Source organism: Trachypithecus francoisi, unplaced genomic scaffold (genome assembly GCF_009764315.1).
Source record: "Trachypithecus francoisi isolate TF-2019V2 unplaced genomic scaffold, Tfra_2.0 Contig01474, whole genome shotgun sequence".
Taxonomy (NCBI): domain Eukaryota; kingdom Metazoa; phylum Chordata; class Mammalia; order Primates; family Cercopithecidae; genus Trachypithecus; species Trachypithecus francoisi.
In genome coordinates this window covers 9,463,193-9,482,616 of record NW_022681435.1, presented here as the reverse complement: position 1 = coordinate 9,482,616, position 19,424 = coordinate 9,463,193, and the positions used below count along the sequence as shown (strand labels likewise).

General features: G+C 41.2%; 1 protein-coding gene across 1 annotated transcript in view; it reads right to left on the bottom strand.

Moving 5' to 3' along the window:
* SERPINB5 (serpin family B member 5) overlaps nucleotides 1-14,105 on the bottom strand; it is a 32,914-nt gene extending 18,809 nt beyond the window's left edge. Inside the window, exons 1-4 of the mRNA XM_033239284.1 lie at nucleotides 13,831-14,105; nucleotides 5,227-5,401; nucleotides 2,763-2,900; nucleotides 426-543 (exon numbers count right to left, since the gene is read on the bottom strand). Coding sequence (XP_033095175.1) covers nucleotides 426-543; nucleotides 2,763-2,900; nucleotides 5,227-5,394 — 424 coding nt within the window. The 5' untranslated portion in view covers nucleotides 5,395-5,401; nucleotides 13,831-14,105. The remainder of the gene's footprint in view (nucleotides 1-425; nucleotides 544-2,762; nucleotides 2,901-5,226; nucleotides 5,402-13,830) is intronic.
* Between the last annotated feature and the right edge of the window lie 5,319 nt (nucleotides 14,106-19,424).

Sequence of the window (19,424 nt, the reverse complement as noted above, 5' to 3'; positions counted from 1 at the left end):
GCCTATGTCCCTTTTTCCTTAACAAATTTGTAAAATTTGTCAGCTGAAAGGGGCCTCGGGGATCATGAAGTTATAATCCAATTCTTCTATTTCCAGACTGAAAAATGGCCTCATGATTGACCCAAAGTCATACTTTGTTAGAGGCACAGCTAGGATTCCACTAGGGCCTGTGACAGCTCGTCAGAGAGCAAGACAAAGTAGACTAACACTGAAGCACCAACGGTTTCTACCAAGTGATGAGATGATACAAGAAATGCCCAGAAATCCAAGTTGTTTACATGGCTGGAAGGGAAAGAATTTAGCTTGTGTAGTAAAAACATCCAGAGAATCCTCCAGATGTTTTTTTATGCCTGGAGCAAGCATTTATGAGATGGAAGGCCCTGTTTACTTGGTGATTGATAGCAGAACAATTAAAGGGTACTTGCCATCTGTGAGATCCTTAATTGAGTTGTTGATCTGACCTTTCGTTTCTTCCAATTTATCTTTGAAGTCAACAGTTTCCAATTCCTTTGCATAGGGTCTCTTCGTAGAGCTGATGAACTCCTGAAAAACATGCAGTTCATAAAATCAGAGTCTGTACTCAAGCTATTGCATTGTTATTCTCTTCTAACAAAAGGATTATTAAATATCAACTGCTATATGTACACTTTCAAAATTGGTAACACTATATGAATTGAAACCTCATGTAGAAGTCAGTGAAATTCTTTGTATTGAATGTTTCTTTTTTTGAATTATAAGATAATTTCAATTATTAAATGCATCTATCAGTTTAATATCAGCTTTGAGGAAAACAAAAGAAACACTATGTTACATATACCCAGTTCTCTTACGGGTTCTAATTTCAGAATCATGAAAATGTATGTCTACAGATACATATATATATTAGAATATAGGAAATGTATAGAAAAGAGAATTATGAACAGAAAACTCTTGTCCTTGCTGAACTAAATAAATATCCTGTAGACCCTTGCTACTCAAACTGTGGTCCAAGGTGGTGTACAGCATCACCTCAGACCTTGTTAGAAGTGAAGAATCTCAGACCCCACCCTAGACATACTGAATCAGAATGCATTTTAACAAAACTTCCAGGTATGCCATCTGCAAATTAAGGTTGGAAACACAGTGCTGTAGAGAACATAGCAGGACTTATTACTCTAATGCTTATTTAAAATGTGCAACCCTAAACCCCATTCCCACCATGACAATCAGAACTACCTGGGTGTTAAAAGGGCCTCGAGAACTTGCCCTTTTAACACCCAGATAGTTCTGATGCGAGAGATCCTCCACAGACCACACTTGTTTGGACCTTTAGTAAATTTGCAGATGCTGTGCACCTAGCAGGAGCAATGGAAAGCAGTCTTAAAAAATCTTTTGTCATGAGTCAAGATCATGCCACTGCACCCCAGCCTGGGCGAGCAAGACTCCATCTCAGAGGGAAAAAAACAAAACAAAACTTTACAACTCCTAGTCTGATTAAGATCATTCCAGATGTTGCATGGAAGTTCAACCAAACTAAATATAACTTGATTCAATGTTTTGTCAGTTCACTTCCAAGCACAGGGCTTCTTGAATTGCTTCAGAGCAGCTTCAGCCTTAGTCAATTAACTTAGCTTCAGTTAATTGCAAATCAGCCTTGGGACTGACTGTCACCATTGACTGAGAGAACCAATATCACCTGAAAACATTAGAAAGCCTCAGCCAGATGAAGCAGGGCCTCCATTGTCCTCACTGCCAGCAATAAAAATGGGTTGTCTCCTTAATGATCACTTAGGGAGCTTCTAGAAATTTTGTATGCTCAGGTTTCAACTCACATCTCAGTGTTTTTGTTTTTTTTTTTTAATGCTTCCAATGATTGTTGGAATAAAAATGGTTGTTATATGTATCTTTAAACAACAAAAAATATACTCACAATATCTAGTAACCCATGTCCTCAAAAGATCTTAACCACAAAAATACCTACTGCAGAAAGTTGCAAAATCATGGTAAAATATTTAAAAACTGGTAGTCTAGCTTTTAGATTTGGAAAGCTTGAAATTCTGACCATCCAAACAGGAACTAAGTCAACTCTGTGTTACTGAAGTACAGAGGGAACCTCCATGTAGTCTAGAATACTGTCTGTGTGTTTCAAATACAGATTTTAAAAATATTACAACATTGGGTACCATAGTGTTGTTTGTATGATTCCTTAGAGCAATGGCTAAACTTAAATAACCAGAACTGCCTGTGGAGATCCCCATCTGACCAGCCCAGCACAACGAAACTAATTTGTGACTGATGAAAATTGCGAATTCATAGTTATTATTTTTCTTACTGATTTTGAGAAACATCAGAACTTTGTGTGCATAACACATGAGGTGGAGAGCTTAAAACATTGTTCCAGGCCATATGCCCTGCTCTTTAAGGAGAAAGAAGTTTAAATCATGAGCTGTCTTACACTCCTTGTCTATGGAGCTACATTTATTAGAGAGTTAATTACTCTGTTCTCCATTCTCTCAGAGGAAGCTAAAAGGAAGGGTAAGATTTATTTGAGAGGGAAAAGGAAAGCCCATAAGCTTCTCTATATTTTGAGTTAGAAGATGTGACTGCAATTGACTCCCACTATACTCCTAACCTCTCCACTAGGATTTATTTATTTTAAGCCTCAAATCACAAGTGAACCTCCTAGAAATGAATTTCACTGAAAAAAAGTTATAGGTCTAACAGCATGAAAATACCACTCTTTGTAAAAAGTTAAGTCTTGCTACCTGCTTTAAACAACTTACTGTAGAGAGATTCAGAGATTTGTCTACGTAGAGCCGCTTGATTAGTTTCAGTGAGTAAAAGGAACTAAGTTTGTTGACATCCGATGTTACTGTTTGAAATCCAAAGGGCACATCTTTGACATTTTCAAAATGAAGAACCTGTTAAGAGAAAAATCCATTACCCGAAAAGCATTACCTCTGAATGGTGCTTCACTGAAGTGGACACGTGATAATGACCAATGTCCTTGGGCATACAGAATCCTCCTGCCCAGTTCCCCTAAAGCAAGACTCCTCAACCTCAGTGCTATTGACATTCAGGCTGGATGAGTCTTTGTGGGGCTGTCCTGGGTACTGCAGGAAGCTTAGCAGCACCTCTGACCTACTAGATGCCAGAGGCATCCTTCCCCTATTTGTGACAACCCAAAATGTCTCCAGACATGGCCAGATGTCCCCAGAGTGGGAAGGGGAGAACAAGTTGTCCCCACTGAGAAACACTACCATAAAGGTACTCTTCCAAATCAACTATCAAGAATATTTGTCCTTTCTTCAAAGTGATGCCCTTAATACTCACACAGAAAGATTTCCAAACTTGGAGAAAGATGAAGCTGGGTTATAATTTCTATCCAATTTAGAGACCAGAAGAGAGAGATTAATACCAAGAGAGACCATCATCAGGCAGGAATCAGATTTCAGGACAAGTGCCTCTAGCCAGAGTCTGTCTAGCGCCTCTAGGTGGTTTAGCAAATGCCAGGTAAAAGGTGTGTCATTTCTGATGGGCAGCTACAACAAATGGTGGGCTGCCCTGGGTGGGCTAGAGTCAGACGGCCCTGCCTGTGAATCCCAGCCTTCACCAACTCTTCAGAGAATCTTCTCCAACTCTTCAGAGCCTCCTTTCCTCTCTGTAAAATGGGCTGAGAATACCCACTTTCCTCAGTTCTTATGAGGATTACTTACATATAAAACACCTAAAGTATTATATGGATTCAAGCTGTTAATTATTATTCTTGTAATAATATTGTAAGCTATTTAAAACCAGGATACTGTCATTTGGAGGGCTTAAATCATTGTATTTTGTTCCTAACTCTTTTTTTTGTTCCAACCAATAGTCCAGCATCTTTTCTGCCTTGCAGCACCACAACGTGTAATGTCAGCATAAGATGATACCCTCTTCACTCCATAACTCATAATGGTCATGGCCCGATTCCACAACCCAGATAACGAATGCCGCCAAACCGGCACATTGCGCCAGTGAATTACATAGCCTCAGCATTGCAGGGTCAAATGGGCTGGTCCCAGACAGTGCGTAACTCTCATGCCTAAAGACGGATGGAGGAGGCCAGAAAATTAAAGAGCCCAGGTAACTATTGCTGGGGAACCAGTTGCATGTACAGAGAAGATCTTGAGGAATTATTGAGGAACAGACCTACTACCAGGAAGTTCTCTTTCTCTAGCCTTGCTCTAATGGTAGATGAGAAATGAGGAATGGGAGATTGGGTAGGGATAGTCGAGTTGTGCAGTTCAGAGATGAGGCTCCATAAGAAGATACATCTCTTCACAGTAGTGAGGCTGCTTCAAGTCCCAAGGGCAAATTCTTCATCCTGACCTAAATGACTCTTATGGGCCATACTTTCTGGGCACATATGAATACAATCAGGTGTTCCCCTTTTAAATGCTTGTGAGCTAATAGGAAAGAAATTCTGTTGAACCTAGAATGATTAACATAAGAGTAATAATGAAACATAATTAGGAGAACATTCACTTATTATCTAAAAGTACATGAGGACTTAAAATGGAACAATCAGGAAAATCATCTCATTTGAAGGTCTAAGAACTTTACAAAGCTAGATAATCAACCATAGCCAGAAGGAAACCCTATAATGATACAGATGCTCCTTGATTTATGATGAGGTTACATCTCAACCCATTGTAAATTCAAACTATCATAAGTCAAAATGAAAAAAACTGTGATTACCCAGCAGATCTCCAGGTTCTCCATCACAGCCTGGTGCCTGTCCCAAATGTGAGTTGCATTACCTACAAGTGAGCTTTCACATTTAAAAACAGATTAAGAAGGCTGTAATCCCAGCACTTTGGGAGGCCAAGGCAGGCGGATCACCTGAGGTCAGGAGTTCGAGACCAGCCTGGCCACATGGTGAAGCCCCATCTCTACTAAAAATACAAAAATTAGCTGGGCATTGTGGCAGGTGCCTGTTGTCCCACCTACTTGGAAGGCTGAGGTACAACAATCACTTGAACCTGGCAGCTGCAGTGAGCCGAGATCGCACCACTGCACTCCAGCCTGGGTGACAGTAGTGGGACCCTGTCTCAAAAAAAAAAAAAAGATTAAGGGAGTCCTGGAATGGCACAACTCTGAATCTTGACCAATTCTGAACACAAAGTCTCCATTCCTTTTTTCCCTAGGCACTGCCTGTGGGTTCTAATAACTGTATTCCCACTTAAAGTAGAAACAAAGTTTGGGGCTTACCTGTCCAATTTCATTTGCAGTGTCACCTTTAGCACCCACTTGAGCAAGTGACAGAGAGGTGGAGAGACAGATGGGAGAGAAGAGGACATTGCCTAGTGGCTCCTTTTCACATAGTTGTTTGAACAGATCAACAGCAAAAGCCGAATTTGCTAGTTGCAGGGCATCCATTGTGGGCCTGGAAGCAAGGACAAGGGAGAAGTTAATTTCTAAAGCATCTGTAACGTCTTCTCACCTGCATTCTGCCAACACTAAAAGAATTCTATTTAAACAAAGTAATGATCTCAGAAGAAACAAGGAACTTTCTGTAAATTCAAAAGTAAGATCAGTTGTGAAGAAACTTCCAGGCAAATGTCCGAAGGCATATGAGGTCCTCTGTGGCAGCTCTGCCTCGACTCTGCAGTCTTGGGCCTGCTTAGCCACTGTGACCATTGTCGGGAGCCCAGTGGTCACACCTCTTCTCCAGCATATGTCAGAAAAGTTGACAGCAGTAATCAACATCAGTTGGTTTTATTTATCACGTATTTTTTCCATTAGGATTTCAGTTAAACTACAAAGTTAAAATTTTTATGAAACAAAAACAGTCGAATTGCAGCAGTTTTGCATCGTTCAGTTTCATATTTAGTAAGTGTTATGGGTTGACTTGTGTCCCCAAAAAAGATATGTTAAGTCCTAATCCCCATTACCTGTGAATGTGACGTTATGTGGAAACAGGGTATTTCCTATATCTTATCTAATACATCATTAGTTAAGATGAAGTCACACTGGAGTTAGGTGAGCACTCATCCAATATGACTGGTGTCCTTAAAGGAATAGGAGAAGAGACACAGAAACAATACACAGAGGGCAGATGTGAAGACACAAATGTCTTCACCTGTGTGAAGGACATGCCGTACGGCAAAGGAGGCAGAGATTGGAGGGATGCTTCCACAAGCCAAAGAATGCTAAGAACTGCTGGCAACACCGGAAACCAAGAGAAAGTCATGGAACATTCTCCCCTGGAGCCTTCAGAGACAGAATGACCCTGCCGACATCGTCATTTCAAACTACTGGCCTCCTAGCCTGGGGGTGAATAAAACTTATGTTGCTTTAAGCTGCTTGGCTTGTGGTGCTTTGTGATAGAAGTGCTAGAAAACCCTTAGAGTAAGTAATGCCTTTGCAGGACCCCCAGCACATAACAATACCTACTAAACAGCAGCAGTTATTGTTTGTGTTCATAATACGCATCTGTGTGTAAGACACTACCCAGAGTGTTACAAGGATCAGTGGACCTCCTCCTCCTCTAAGCTCACAGTCTCTTTGGGCAGATATGTAGACCAATAACTAGAATACAGAGCTGCCCAAGACATGTGAGTGGTATAATCAGTAATATAGGAGTTAAAGAAAAGAGAGAACAACTTCAAAATATGTAGCCTGGTACAGTGGATATAGCAGCAACTAGGCATCTTGTCACATCTCAGAGCTCTTTAATTCTAACACGGCAATTTCCAAAGTGTTGTGTCTTGACTCCTGGCAGTCCCTAACACCCTTTCAGCAGGTCCATGAGATTAAAACTATTCTCATAATAATACTAAGACATTATCATTCTCAATCTCTAATAGACAGTGGAGTTTTCCAGAGGCTATATGACATCCCTTCTATTAAGCCAAATATTAAGGAGATTTGCAAAAATGAAAAACCATATCACTCTTCTCATATATCACTCTTCTCATATTTTTTCACTGGACGTGGATGCAGCTGGAAACCATCATTCTCAGCAAACTATCGCAAGAACAGAAAACCAAATACCGCATGTTCTTACTCATAGGTGGGAATTGAACAATGAGATCACCTGGACACAGAAAGGGGATCATCACACACCGGGTCCTATTGTGGGGAGGGGGCGGGGAGGGATAGCATTAGGAGATATACCTAATGTAAATGACGATTTAATGGGTGCAGCACACCAACATGGCACATGTATACATATGTAACAAACCTGCATGTTGTGCACATGTACCCTAGAACTTAAAGTATTAAAAATATATATTGTTGGGTGCAATGTACACTACTTGGGTGATGGATACATTAAAATCCTAGACTTCACCACTGTACAATCCGTCAGTGTAACCAAAAACCACTTGTACCCCTAAAGCAATTGAAATTTTAAAAATTTAGATAAAAATAAATAGTATATATAAAATGTATATATATATTATTCATATTAGCATTTAATGGTTATATTATTTTAATAAATTAGTAAATGAACATTTCAAAATGTGTGGTTTTAATTTCTAGTTTGGTAAATAATAGTAGATATAATCTACATATTTTTAAAGAAACAGTTATTTGGGGTCCTCAATAATTTTTAAGAGTGTAACGGGGTCCTCAGATTTAAAAAGCTTCACTGTTCTAATAAAGGTCTACCTACCTATTTAGTCTAGTAGTTACTGATAGACTCCAAAGAGAATTAGGTAAATTCAGGCAGTCAGGGCTTCCCTTTCTGGGAGCAGAGTTGAACTACATGGACTCCTGAGGCTCTGCCTAAGCTGTGCACTCAGCCCAGTGTTCCTATTGCAAACTATACCATGAGACCCCCTGAAGTCAGGTGGGCCTTTCACTTTTCTTTAAAGTCCACAACCTTACTCCTTCTCCCCTCAGGGCAAGGGCAAGGGCCGACAGGTGACATCACACCTCAGGGAAAGGTGACTGGCATTGGGTGTATACTGAGGTCAGAAGAGTATACTGAGGTGAAGTATAGAGTACACTGAGCATGTTTCTAAGGGAAATCAATCGATATTACTACCCCTGGGTGAGCAGTACAGGGATTAAACTCGAAGTGTTCCCCCAAAGCCTCAGGCACATGCACACAGACGCAGGGGCCGAATGTGACATTGAAGGTCTTCAGGTAGGACCTGAACCCTGGCATCAGAAAGGAAGCTCCACTGCTTAAGATAGAGGACTCCCTTTGGCCAGTTCCCAAACATGTGTTAAGAGTCAAAGGCATGAGGAATAGGATTGCAGTTTGCACCTTATACCTGGACACAAATTCAGAATGCAAAGACGTGAGAATAAGATGGAGGAGAGGACTCCTGGTCTTTAAACATGTCTTCAGAATTCTCCTTTTTATGGGATATATGGCTTGTGTGTAGAATGGGCTAAAATCAATTATATCTCGGAGTCTGAAAAAGCGAGTTCATTATTAAAAAAAAAATCTATTTTGTTGACTCTGTTCATGCTCACTGGTCATTTCCACGGGCTTCCTCCTTCTCCGTATGTCCCTGATAAATATAGTCATGCACTCAGGCCAGTGTTCCCATTGCAAATATACCATGAGGCTCCCTGAAGTCAGGTGGGCCTCTCACTTTTCTTTAAAGCCCACAACCTTACTCCTTCTCCCCTCAGGGCAGGGGCGAGGGCCAACAGGTGACATCACACCCCAGGGAGAGGTGACTGGCATGAGGTGTATACTGAGGTCAGCAGAGTATACTGAGGCAAAAATGAAAGCCTGTGGAGTGTTTCACCCAGTGTGCCCACCACTGGGAAAATATAAACAAACTTCACAAAAGGTTTGGGAAATCGGTGGACAGACTTTCAGAATAGGAAACCTGACTTCCTTCCGCAGCAAAATTAATATTAATAAACTCAACATGTACAATAAGTAATGAGTTATTTCTTCAGCAAATAGAGAAGCCTAAACCCATATCCCTGCAAGCTTCTTAACACTTCCACAAGTTGAGAGCTAATCACACTGATAATAATATGAAAACACACAAACTGCTTTAACAAACACAAGTAGTTCCTCCCAGCATGTATTTATTATCCTCCAAGAGAAGCTAGAATAATTTTGCATAGTCAATAACAAACTATATTCTAGTGATTTCCTTTGTATAGAAAAATGGTGTTTAAGATCTTAAATTAATCTGCTGAGGGAGTTTGGCTGCAAACACCTACAAATGGATCTTAGAAGTGGATCAAAGGGTGAGGAGATGTTCATTTTACCATTTTGTTCAACTAAAACATTATTCACTCATCATAACATTCTGAGATATATTTAGCCTAAATGATTGTGGATACAAGATCATTGTGGCTTTTAGTGTGGTTAATTACACAATACAGTTAAGGCTCTGTTGCAATCCAGGTCCCTGCTGGAGATGTGAATCGATGCACACCTGACATCCTAACATCTCCGGGGCTGTCTCACCCCCAGCAGACCTTCCCCTTGAGTGAGTCCCTTCCTTTGCGTGCTAATCCTTGGTGCATTGAAGATAACAACATATCTGCATGGCTTGTTTAATCGACACAAAACTTCTTCCCTATGATTTTCCTACTTGAAGAAGCCATTGTTCCCTTTCTGCCACTTATGTTGTAAACTCTTGGTATGATGTTGCTTTCATCAGTGCATGAACACAAAGAGATCTGCCTTCCTGTTCCTATGCTGACTGGTTCCTTTTTTAGAAAATTATCCTTCATTTCTGGGAAGGTCACACAGCCCTTAGTATCTGTGGTCCCAGCCGCAACAGCGTTGTTTGATGCTGGCCAAAGGAAACAGGAAAGGTCTGTACATGGAAATGGTTGTAGTGGCAAAAAATCACTCACTCAGTAATCAATCAAATATTTCCTGGTAAATCTGATCAGTGGTTCTGTGATTAGTCCCAAGTGACCTAAAAACTCTATAAAGTTGATCTGGTCTGAGGTAGCTCAAAAGATGACTTTGGCCACAATTGCCACATGACTGTGTTGCAAGACAATCAAAGCATTTAAACAAACCTCAGCAATGTTAGCAATACATGCCCTGGAAAAAATACAAACTTCTACACAGACCATTTTGCATGATCGAATGCTATAAAAATTGTAAGTACCAGAGTAGAGATTAGCAATTCCTGTATGGTAAATTTATGTGCCTAATGACTTCTGTTGAAAGTGCTAAAATTGCTACAAATTTTGTTCCATTTTACTGCCTTGTTACAAGGGTCTTCTTCCATTTCTGTGAAAACCCTGTAACCATTTTAACAAGGAGAACTTCATTTATAGTTGCAATGTAGAAAACGCTACATTTTCAGGCACTTAAAAGTTTAAAAAGGAACTTTATTTTAACCATAGAACAGTGAGATGGAAGTTTAAGTAGTAATACAAATGCAGTTTTAAGAACTTATTTCCAAGTAGCTTGCTTTCACAATCTGTGCTAAATTATAAACCTTGAAAGTGGAACAAGATCTTGGAGAGGATCTAGGCTGGCCACACCTCTTCGTTTTACAGATGAGAAAAGTGAGGCAGACAAAGATGAAGTGAGTCTCCCAGGCCACCCACGCAGGGAGTGAGAGTGGCAAAACCAGACCTAGAATTCATTGCTTCTAGCTCCCAGCCTGGCACTTCCCCGCCACACCTTACCACGTGCTTTCTTGGTAATTGCATCTTTGCTGGCCTTTGTTCTCTCAGAAGTCTCTTGAGTTCCAAAAATCTCACATGTCCTGAAGTCTCTCTTGAAGATACCAACATATCCTGCATGGTTTGTTTAGTCGTCACAAAACTTCTTCCCTATGATTTTTCTACTTGAAGAAGCCCTTGTTCCCTTTCTGGCACTTACGTTGTAAACCCTTGGTATGATGTTGCTTTCACCTAATAAGTATTAACTGAGTACCTAATGTGTGTCAGGGTAGGCATTAAGAAAACAAAGGTGAACACGACATGGCCCCTGCCTCCAAGGAGTTGTCAGTTAGTGGCATGATGAATGTTGTGTTTTGATGAGTACACAAGTCACTATGGGATCCCCAGCAGTGACAGACTCCCCCATACTAGAAGCCTCAGTGACACCTTCTGAGAGACAGTGACAATGGAGTAAGTCACACTAAAGTTGAGTCCTACAGGATAAGTAGAAGTTAGCCTTGCAAAAATGCAGGACAGGGAGAACTGACCCAATTCAGAGACTACAAGTGGCCCCAATGAATAGAGACACATGTACTGGGCTGGGGGTAGGGGCTGTGCTCACTTCTCTAGACTTACAGCTTGTCACTGGTCTTTGTATAAAGATTTCCTAAGATTTTTATGTATCTGAGCCAATGGCCCTCAAATTTTTTTGTCTTTAGACCATTTGGGTGCAAAAAAAAATGTCCTGTGGATAGGTTTGCTATGTATCCCATTTTGCCTGGGACAATCTTGGTTTATGTTTGTTGTCTTGACATTAATAAAAGTGCCCAATTTACTCTCAAACATATCCTGATTGGAACAATATATGTTCATTTTACTTGTAGACCATCAACCACACTCTTCAACCACACATCACAGGTGTGCATTTTTTTTTTTTTTTTTTTTTTTTGAGACGGAGTCTTGCTCTGTCGCCCGGGCTGGAGTGCAGTGGCCGGATCTCAGCTCACTGCAAGCTCCGCCTCCCGGGTTCACGCCATTCTCCTGCCTCAGCCTCCCGAGTAGCTGGGACTACAGGCGCCCGCCACCTCGCCCGGCTCGTTTTTGTATTTTTAGTAGAGACGGGGTTTCACCGTGTTAGCCAGGATGGTCTCAAACTCCTGACCTCGTGATCCGCCCGTCTCGGCCTCCCAAAGTGCTGGGATTACAGGCTTGAGCCACCGCGCCCGGCCGGGTGTGCATATTTAAACAGAGCTATGAACATAGATTTTTCATCCCTTAAAAACTAACTTTTGGCTAGGCACAGTGGTTCACAGTGGTTCACTTTGGGAGGCCAAGGTGGGCGGATCACTTGAGGTCAGGAGTTCAAGACCAGCCTGGCCAACATGGTGAAACCCTGTGTCTACTAAAAATACAGAAATTAGCCGGGAGTGGCGTGGTGGCACATGCCTGTCATCCCAGCTACTTGGGAGGCTGAGGCAGAAAAATCACTTGAAAATGGGAGGTTGTGGTTGCAGTGAGCCGAGATCGTGCCACTGCACTCCAGCCTGGGTGACAGAGCAAGACTCCGTCTCAAAAAAAAGAGAAAAAAAAAACTACCTTTTTGCTGTGTGAGAGTATGGTAGATATTACTTAGCCTAGCCTGCCTCATTTTAAAGATGGAGAGACATGGTGAAAAACATCTCTCAAGTATTTAGTATAACTAGTCCCTAGAGAATGCCATGAGAAACCTTGCCTATTATAATATCAGTAATGGAATGCCAAAAATACACAACCTCCGTTGTCTACATTCTAAGTCTTTGAGGAGCAAAGGATGTGCGGGATTAAGAAAACAGGATATTTTGTAGTTTCTGCAATGTGAGAGGACTAAACGAAGTGATTAAGTGAATCAATGTATATGAAAAGTGCTTTGTGGGCAAGAAAGTACAATACAGCTATTAGTGATGAGATTAATTGCTTTAATTTCCCATGGCAGGGGGGCGTCTGCTTTGCTCTGAAGCAACATAGCTGCTCCTGTCTCTTTAGAAACCTGACCTTGACCACTGACCCAGCCCACTGTTGCAAGCAGTAAACTTACAGCCAGACTCAGCCACACCAGAATGCCCCAAATTGCTGAGACTGCATAGCCCCAAAGTCAGTCCGCAACCTAGAGGGATTGAAGTGGCACAATTCAAGGCGTTAGGAAGCAAAGATATAAACCCGCTGACTCATTTCCTTTGGAGACTCCTTTCCTCAGACAGGCTTCATCTCCACCCATGAAGGAACTCATCAAACACTTATACTAACTGGCGGGGACTGAGGTTTGGAACCCATTATTGAAAACCTCTCAGGAGATGTAGTGGGTGAAAAAGATGGTAACAGAACCCATGGTGTTGTGGAAACATCCCAAGCTGCAAGCCTGAAAGCCTGATTCGATCTCAGCAGTGCCACTTACAGGCGGTGTGACTTTGGGCACCATGTCACCCCTGTGAGCTCCACTCCTCATCTACAGAATGAGGGGGCTGGGCTGAAACATGTCTAAGAGCCCCCAGCTCTGAGGATCTGATTATGAGTCTCTGGAATAGCCTGGCATGTTGGTTTTTCGTATGATATGCTTAAATGAAGCCATAAAAAAAAGCATACAGCATATGAGTAAAAAACTACAAGCAGCCCAATTTAAGCCCAATTTATTAGTCCAAGCTATGCTGAAATCCAGAAAACTGGAGGCAGAATAATTTCCACTTAGACGAATATAGTTGCAAGTAGATAAACAGTGATCTGATGCTTAAAAATGCCAAAAAGAAGGGCAGTCCAGGTGCCTAAATCTCAGCCTTACAATGTCAGCCAGGGAGAAGAGCCAACCAGACATACCAATACTTCTAAACTTTCCCAGTTTGCGGGTGCCATACCCTTTCTGAAACTAGCATTGCAAAATCCATTCTGAGTTCCAAGGTAGGCCTGAAAATGTCCTCAGAAGTGTTTTCTCCTCCGTGAATCACCGTTGCACCCCTCTACCACCAAAACCTCTGAGCCATGTGACTTCTTCATATTCTTACCTTGTATGGTTAAGTGATTTTACTCCCTATATGGTGCCCAAAGGATTGGGAGCTGAAAATATTGCCAGTATGGGGGATGAGAGGCGACAGTACTCAATCCGACAGCCCATCTTTGAACACAGCCCCTTTATGTCCATTTTGTTCACCGTCTCAAATCAGTTCAAATAATGATTTTTATGAATTTTCCTAAAAAAGGAAGTCACCAGCCCTGCTACCCCACCTTGCTTACCTGGAGTCACAGTTATCCTGGAAAATGCGTGGAAAAGTAACAGGCAAGCGAGGAGCACAAACACCTAGATGTGGAGGCGACCGTGTCTGGGCAGAAGCAGTGGTGGCTCACCTGGGCAGCACCGCCACGCCCACTGTGCCAGGCCAGCGCCACGCCCCACCCCACCTCAGCAGGACTCCGCTCTTACTCAAGCCTTTTGGCAGCTTGTCCACAATTGAAAGAAATGATTCAGGCTGAAGTTGCTGTTGTCTGCTTCCAAAGGCCTCCAACATGTTGGGGCAGGAAGGGGCTGTGAGCTATATGCATACGTACAGACATGCGTACAGCAATCCTCTCAGCCCACGCAGCACCGGAAGGTGAAATATTAAATGAAATAAAAGGAATATGTGATGATAGTAATACTATAAATTTCTCAAACACGTCAGTGGCACAAAAAGTACTCTGATCTCCATTCTTTTCGTGTTAACTGCAGCAGCTCATTCTGCTAGATGCCAAAAGAGGTAGCTGCCCATTAAACCAAAAGGCAATTAAAAAAAGAAGGAATGGATATATGTATAAACACAGTGCCTACTTACAAATTAGGTACTATCAGCAGAATATTTACTACCAAAGTGATAGGAGATATGGTTAATGGGTGGCGCAGGAAGTTTCTTTTTAAAATCCTGTGATTAGGATTACTCAGGCCTGGTGCGGTGGTTCACACCTGTAATCCCAGCATTCTGGGAGGTTGAGGTGAGCAGATCGCTTGAGCCCAGGAGTTTGAGACCAACCTGGGCAACATGGTGAGATCCCATCTCTACAAAAAATGCAAAACAGTAGCCTAGTGTGGCGGCGCATGCCTGTGGTCCCAGTTACCTGGGAAGCTGAGATGGGAGGATCGCTTGAGCCTGGGAGGGCAAAGCTGCAGTGAGCCATAAGCTAACCACTGTACTTCAGCCTGGGTGACAGAGCAAAAGAAACAAATGAAAAAGGAGTATGCAGCTCTGCTCTGAAATCTCTTTGCAAAGCCTGCTTTTGTCCTCCTGTCTTCCCACAGCTCCTTCATTTGGTGGGACCTACTCCCTTCCAGCCGAATCAGTCTCAGGAAAGGACCTGAAACTGATCTGGTTGCTTTTCTGCTGTGCTTATCTAGAATTCCCTGTTGTGCGTTTACTACATTGTTTCATAATAATCTCTTACATTATCCTATATGTGACTACAACAATTTTAAAGGTAAGGGCCAAGCTTCGTTCATTTTTATAACACCAACGCTGGGTACAGACTTGATGTACAGTCTGCAGTCAGTAAGTGCTTGTTGATTAATGAATAAGAGCAACTCGCTATACTAAACTTACTAAACTAAGATTGATCAACAGCTTCCCCTCCCCCATGTCCTGGGTATTTTAATGTTAACCGGGATCAAAGTCATAAACTAAGTGAACTCCAAAAACAGAATTTTAGGCATCAGTGGAGCAAGTGGAGGGAAGGTCATGGGTGAGGAGGTGTGGAAAGATGCTTCTTAAAAATTCTATTATCCAGCTGGAGGAGGGAAAATGAGAATTTGGGAGCAGAGTCATAAATTTGCAAACTAAATCTAACCACTCATTGCTTGAGAAATCCTGAGCAAATTGCTTAATCTCTTTAGCTTCGGATTCCTCATCTGTAAAATTTGTCTATATATAGTCATTTGTCAATAAGATCTATAAAATGTGATATAGACAGAGATGGATGAAGAGACAATTCTTACATAGTTTCTGGCACATAGCATGTGCTTCCTAATGATGGCAATTAGTACCACTTTGCCCATTGGTTAGGCAGGCCTGGGGAATAGTGGGCAAAAGGCTGGAGCATGTTATTGACATTGAATTCACCACATTTATTGAACACCTGCTTCGTGCTTGCTACTGTGGTCTACAGATTTCAAGGGACTTGCACTTAAATGGTAGCGCTTCTCTATTCTCCTTTTTGATGTTTTAATTCCCTCTAAAACACTCCTGTTCAGTGCTTGCTTAGCCTGGGCAGAAACATTTCCAATGACAGGAATTCAACAGCACCCAAGGAAGTCCAAATGAAATGCCTTTGGGGGATTCTAACTGTGTGAAAGGTAGAGGCACCATTTGACGGGGGCTATAAGACATGTTCCCTTTCCCCAAAGGGTACAGTAGGATAAGAAACAAAAGAAAGTATCTGGAGGCATGTAATGAGGGACATAAGAGAGGTGCAATGGACAAAAGGAGTTCAGAGATGAGTGTAACCTTTTCAGTCTGGCTATGACTGGGGAAGGATCACGGAGGCAACGTCATTGGACATCGGGAGACCATTTAAGCCTGAGAATGGAGGTCCAGAGCTGGGATGACACAAGGTATATTGGACAGGTATGTTAACAAAAGATTAAACAGAACATTCTCTGTCAAAAGTTTTCACTTGTTGAAATATCTCCGGAGGTCAGACCCTGTACCCAAATGTTCTCACTCTCTCACTGAACCCAGGTAAGGCAAGGACTCACAAGTCTCAGGTATAACATCATTGACAAAACACACTGTTGATTTAGGCAGAACAGTAGGAAAAAAAAAGTGGTTCCCATTCAATGGTAAGAGTATTAAAAGTGTGATTCTATTTGACTAAGAAGACCCGTTTCCCAGTAATATTCTTTTCCACGGCAGCCATAATTTTAAGTTCTTTAGAATTCTATCTAAAAAGACACTAGAAAACAGAAAAGTGGGAGAAGATGGAGTTATACAAGTAGTTCATGTTTTTTAAATTACACAATTTCAAATTAGTTTCTGGAGAACATGCCTGCTGATTAATTTTAGGACAGAGTGGCCTCAAGAATGTCTTCTGCATTCAACAGGTTTCTACTCTGCTTCCCTGTTTTAACTAGACATTTTGATTGGAGTCTGTGATTGACTGAATAAGCATTTGTTGAGTTTGTCAGACCCAGGGCAAGACCCAGAATAAGACCTAACTATGGATCTCAAGCCAACTACAGTTTAGCTTTGCATTTCTGTAAGTCAGATACCTACACTAATTGTTACACTGTTAAAAAAAAAAAAAAAATACATACATCCTGAAGGAAATGCCTGGAAAGAACAAAGTTGTCATGTCAATTATGTTAATATGTGGACTTAGAAGCATCAGACTTATAAGAAAAAAGGTTCTACTCATACTAATAACTCAGACAGCAACAATATCAAAAAAACAAAGTTATTTTACAGGTGTTATTATCCTGTTACAATCTGCAGTCTCTTGCCTCGTGAAAAGCTTTTTATGTGGGCCCATGAATAGTCAACTCTCAAGTATTTTTGATCTCCCTTCTTCCTGATGAAATTTGAACCTATAAGAAGCAGATATAAAGCCAGATTTTAAAGTTTTCTATATGATATGATATACTATGCAATTCACTTATTATGTTTACTGTTGATGGCCTCCTTCAGCTAAAATCTAAGCAGGTTTTTTTGGTCTATTTTATTCACTGATGTAGTCCAAGAACTTAGAATTGTATCTGTCACATAGTGGGTATCTGGGGTATCTGGCACACAGTGGGCAGAGAATGAATGAGTGAGAAATAACCCTACCTGACAGTAATTCAACTAAGGATGAATTCAGCCCATAAATTTGAAGTCAGTTTGACATTTCCTTAAATACCAGCTACCTTTCCTCCAGTTCTCTTTGTATATACTGACAACCAGTGCATCTGATTCATCCCAAACACTTTATATTTGTAAAATAAATGATTTTTTTTTTTCTTTTGAGATGGAGTCTCACTCTGTCGCCCAGGTTGGAGTGCAGTGGCACGATCTCAGCTCACTGCAACCTCCACCTCCCAGGTTAAAGTGATTCTCCTGCCTCAGCCTCCCGAGTAGCTGGGACTACAGGCACCCACCACCACGCCCGGTTAATTTTTGTATTTTTAGTAGAGACGGAGTTTCACCATGTTGGCCAGGGTGGTCTTCATCTCCTGACCTCTTGATCTGCCCACCTCAGCCTCCCAAAGTGCTAGGATTACAGGCATGAGCCACGGTGCCCCTCCAAATAAATGATTTAAAAAAAAAAATATTTAGTGACAAAGAATACACCTGTTTGTAGGAAAAAGCATTTGCTCCATAATTTCAAAAATAATCCATAATGTTTTCCCCTCTTTTTATTTGCCACAAAAACCATTTTATTGGCTATATATTAAAAAGAGCAGGTTTTTTGGAGGGGAGATACATAGCTCAAAGAATGAATTATTCATTCATTCATTGTACAATGTTATGAAGCAATAACTTCCTCTAGTTCAACACAAGTGATCATTGAACCAAACATTTAATAACCTAGGAGACTGTTTTGTTGGTGCCTTTTCTTACCTATAGGTTGAAGCTTTGCAAATATTGTAACTTGATTACTCAGCATCCAGGCTGAGGGATGATTTGACACACCCAGCCACTCCCAGAAACAAATCAAAAGAGCTTTGTTCTAGCATGTGCCTCTCGCTTTCTCTCTCTCTCTCTGTGTCTCTCTCTCGTTCTCACTCAACCTCTCTCTCTCTTTTCCTAAGAGAAATTTCAGCCACAAATTCTGAGCATTCTCCCCAGATTCCTACAAATCATCAAGTGATTTTTTTCTTCACTGATAAGGGTGATTCCCACTAATTCACATGATGCCTCTCCCATACAATAGTGGAATAATATCAGCCTTCCATGTTTCCAGCCATTCACTGTTCACGATCAAGGATCCTAACTAGTCACTGAGGACTATTATGTCCTTTTCACTTGTGGAGAAACTGAGTCAGGGAAGACAAAGTGGCTGCTTTAAAGTTTCTGACTGAGATGGAAAAAAAGCTATTTTAAAAGCCCCAGATTTACAATTCTTTACCCTAACTACTCTATTTTGAGGATTTATTTCATACATTGTGTCTTTTCAACTTCTGGTGTTTGTCTAGAAGGAATTTTATATTAAATGATAAACTGTTCAGAAAACAAGTTATGTGAAATTTTCTAAGAAGCAAACTTAAGAAAAAAAAAAAGACCACAGTGAAAAAAATAGAGTTAAACAGGATCCCAAAGTTAAACCAAAACCAGATAGTAGAAGTGGCACAATTTGCCTCTAAAATGCTTCATTAGCCAGGCGCAGTGGCTCACACCTGTAATTCTAACACTTTGGAAGGTCAACGCAGGAAGATCACTTGTGTTCAGAGTCTGAGACCAGCGTGGGCAACATAGCAACACACAGTACTATTAAAAATATATACGAATAAATAAAATGCTTAATACTATGTGTAAAGGCATATCTGAGCTAAAAATTGAGTGACAAATCCCTTAGCCACTGCACTCCAGCCTAGGTGACAAGAGCGAAATTCCATCTCAAAAAAAAAGTATTTTATATATTTTCTTCAAGTCCTCTAAGTATCTAATTTGCTAATACAAAATTAAGCAACCCTTAAGTGCTTTATAACAAGAAGCAGAAGCTCCTAATTTCTACTGGCTTACTGCAACCTCCGCCTCCTGGATTCAAGCGATTCTCCTGCCTCAGCCTCCCACGTAGCTGGGACTACAGGCATGTGCCACCATGTCCTGCTAATTTTTGTATTTTTAGTAGACAGGGTTTTGCCATGTTAGCCAGGCTCGTCTCAAACT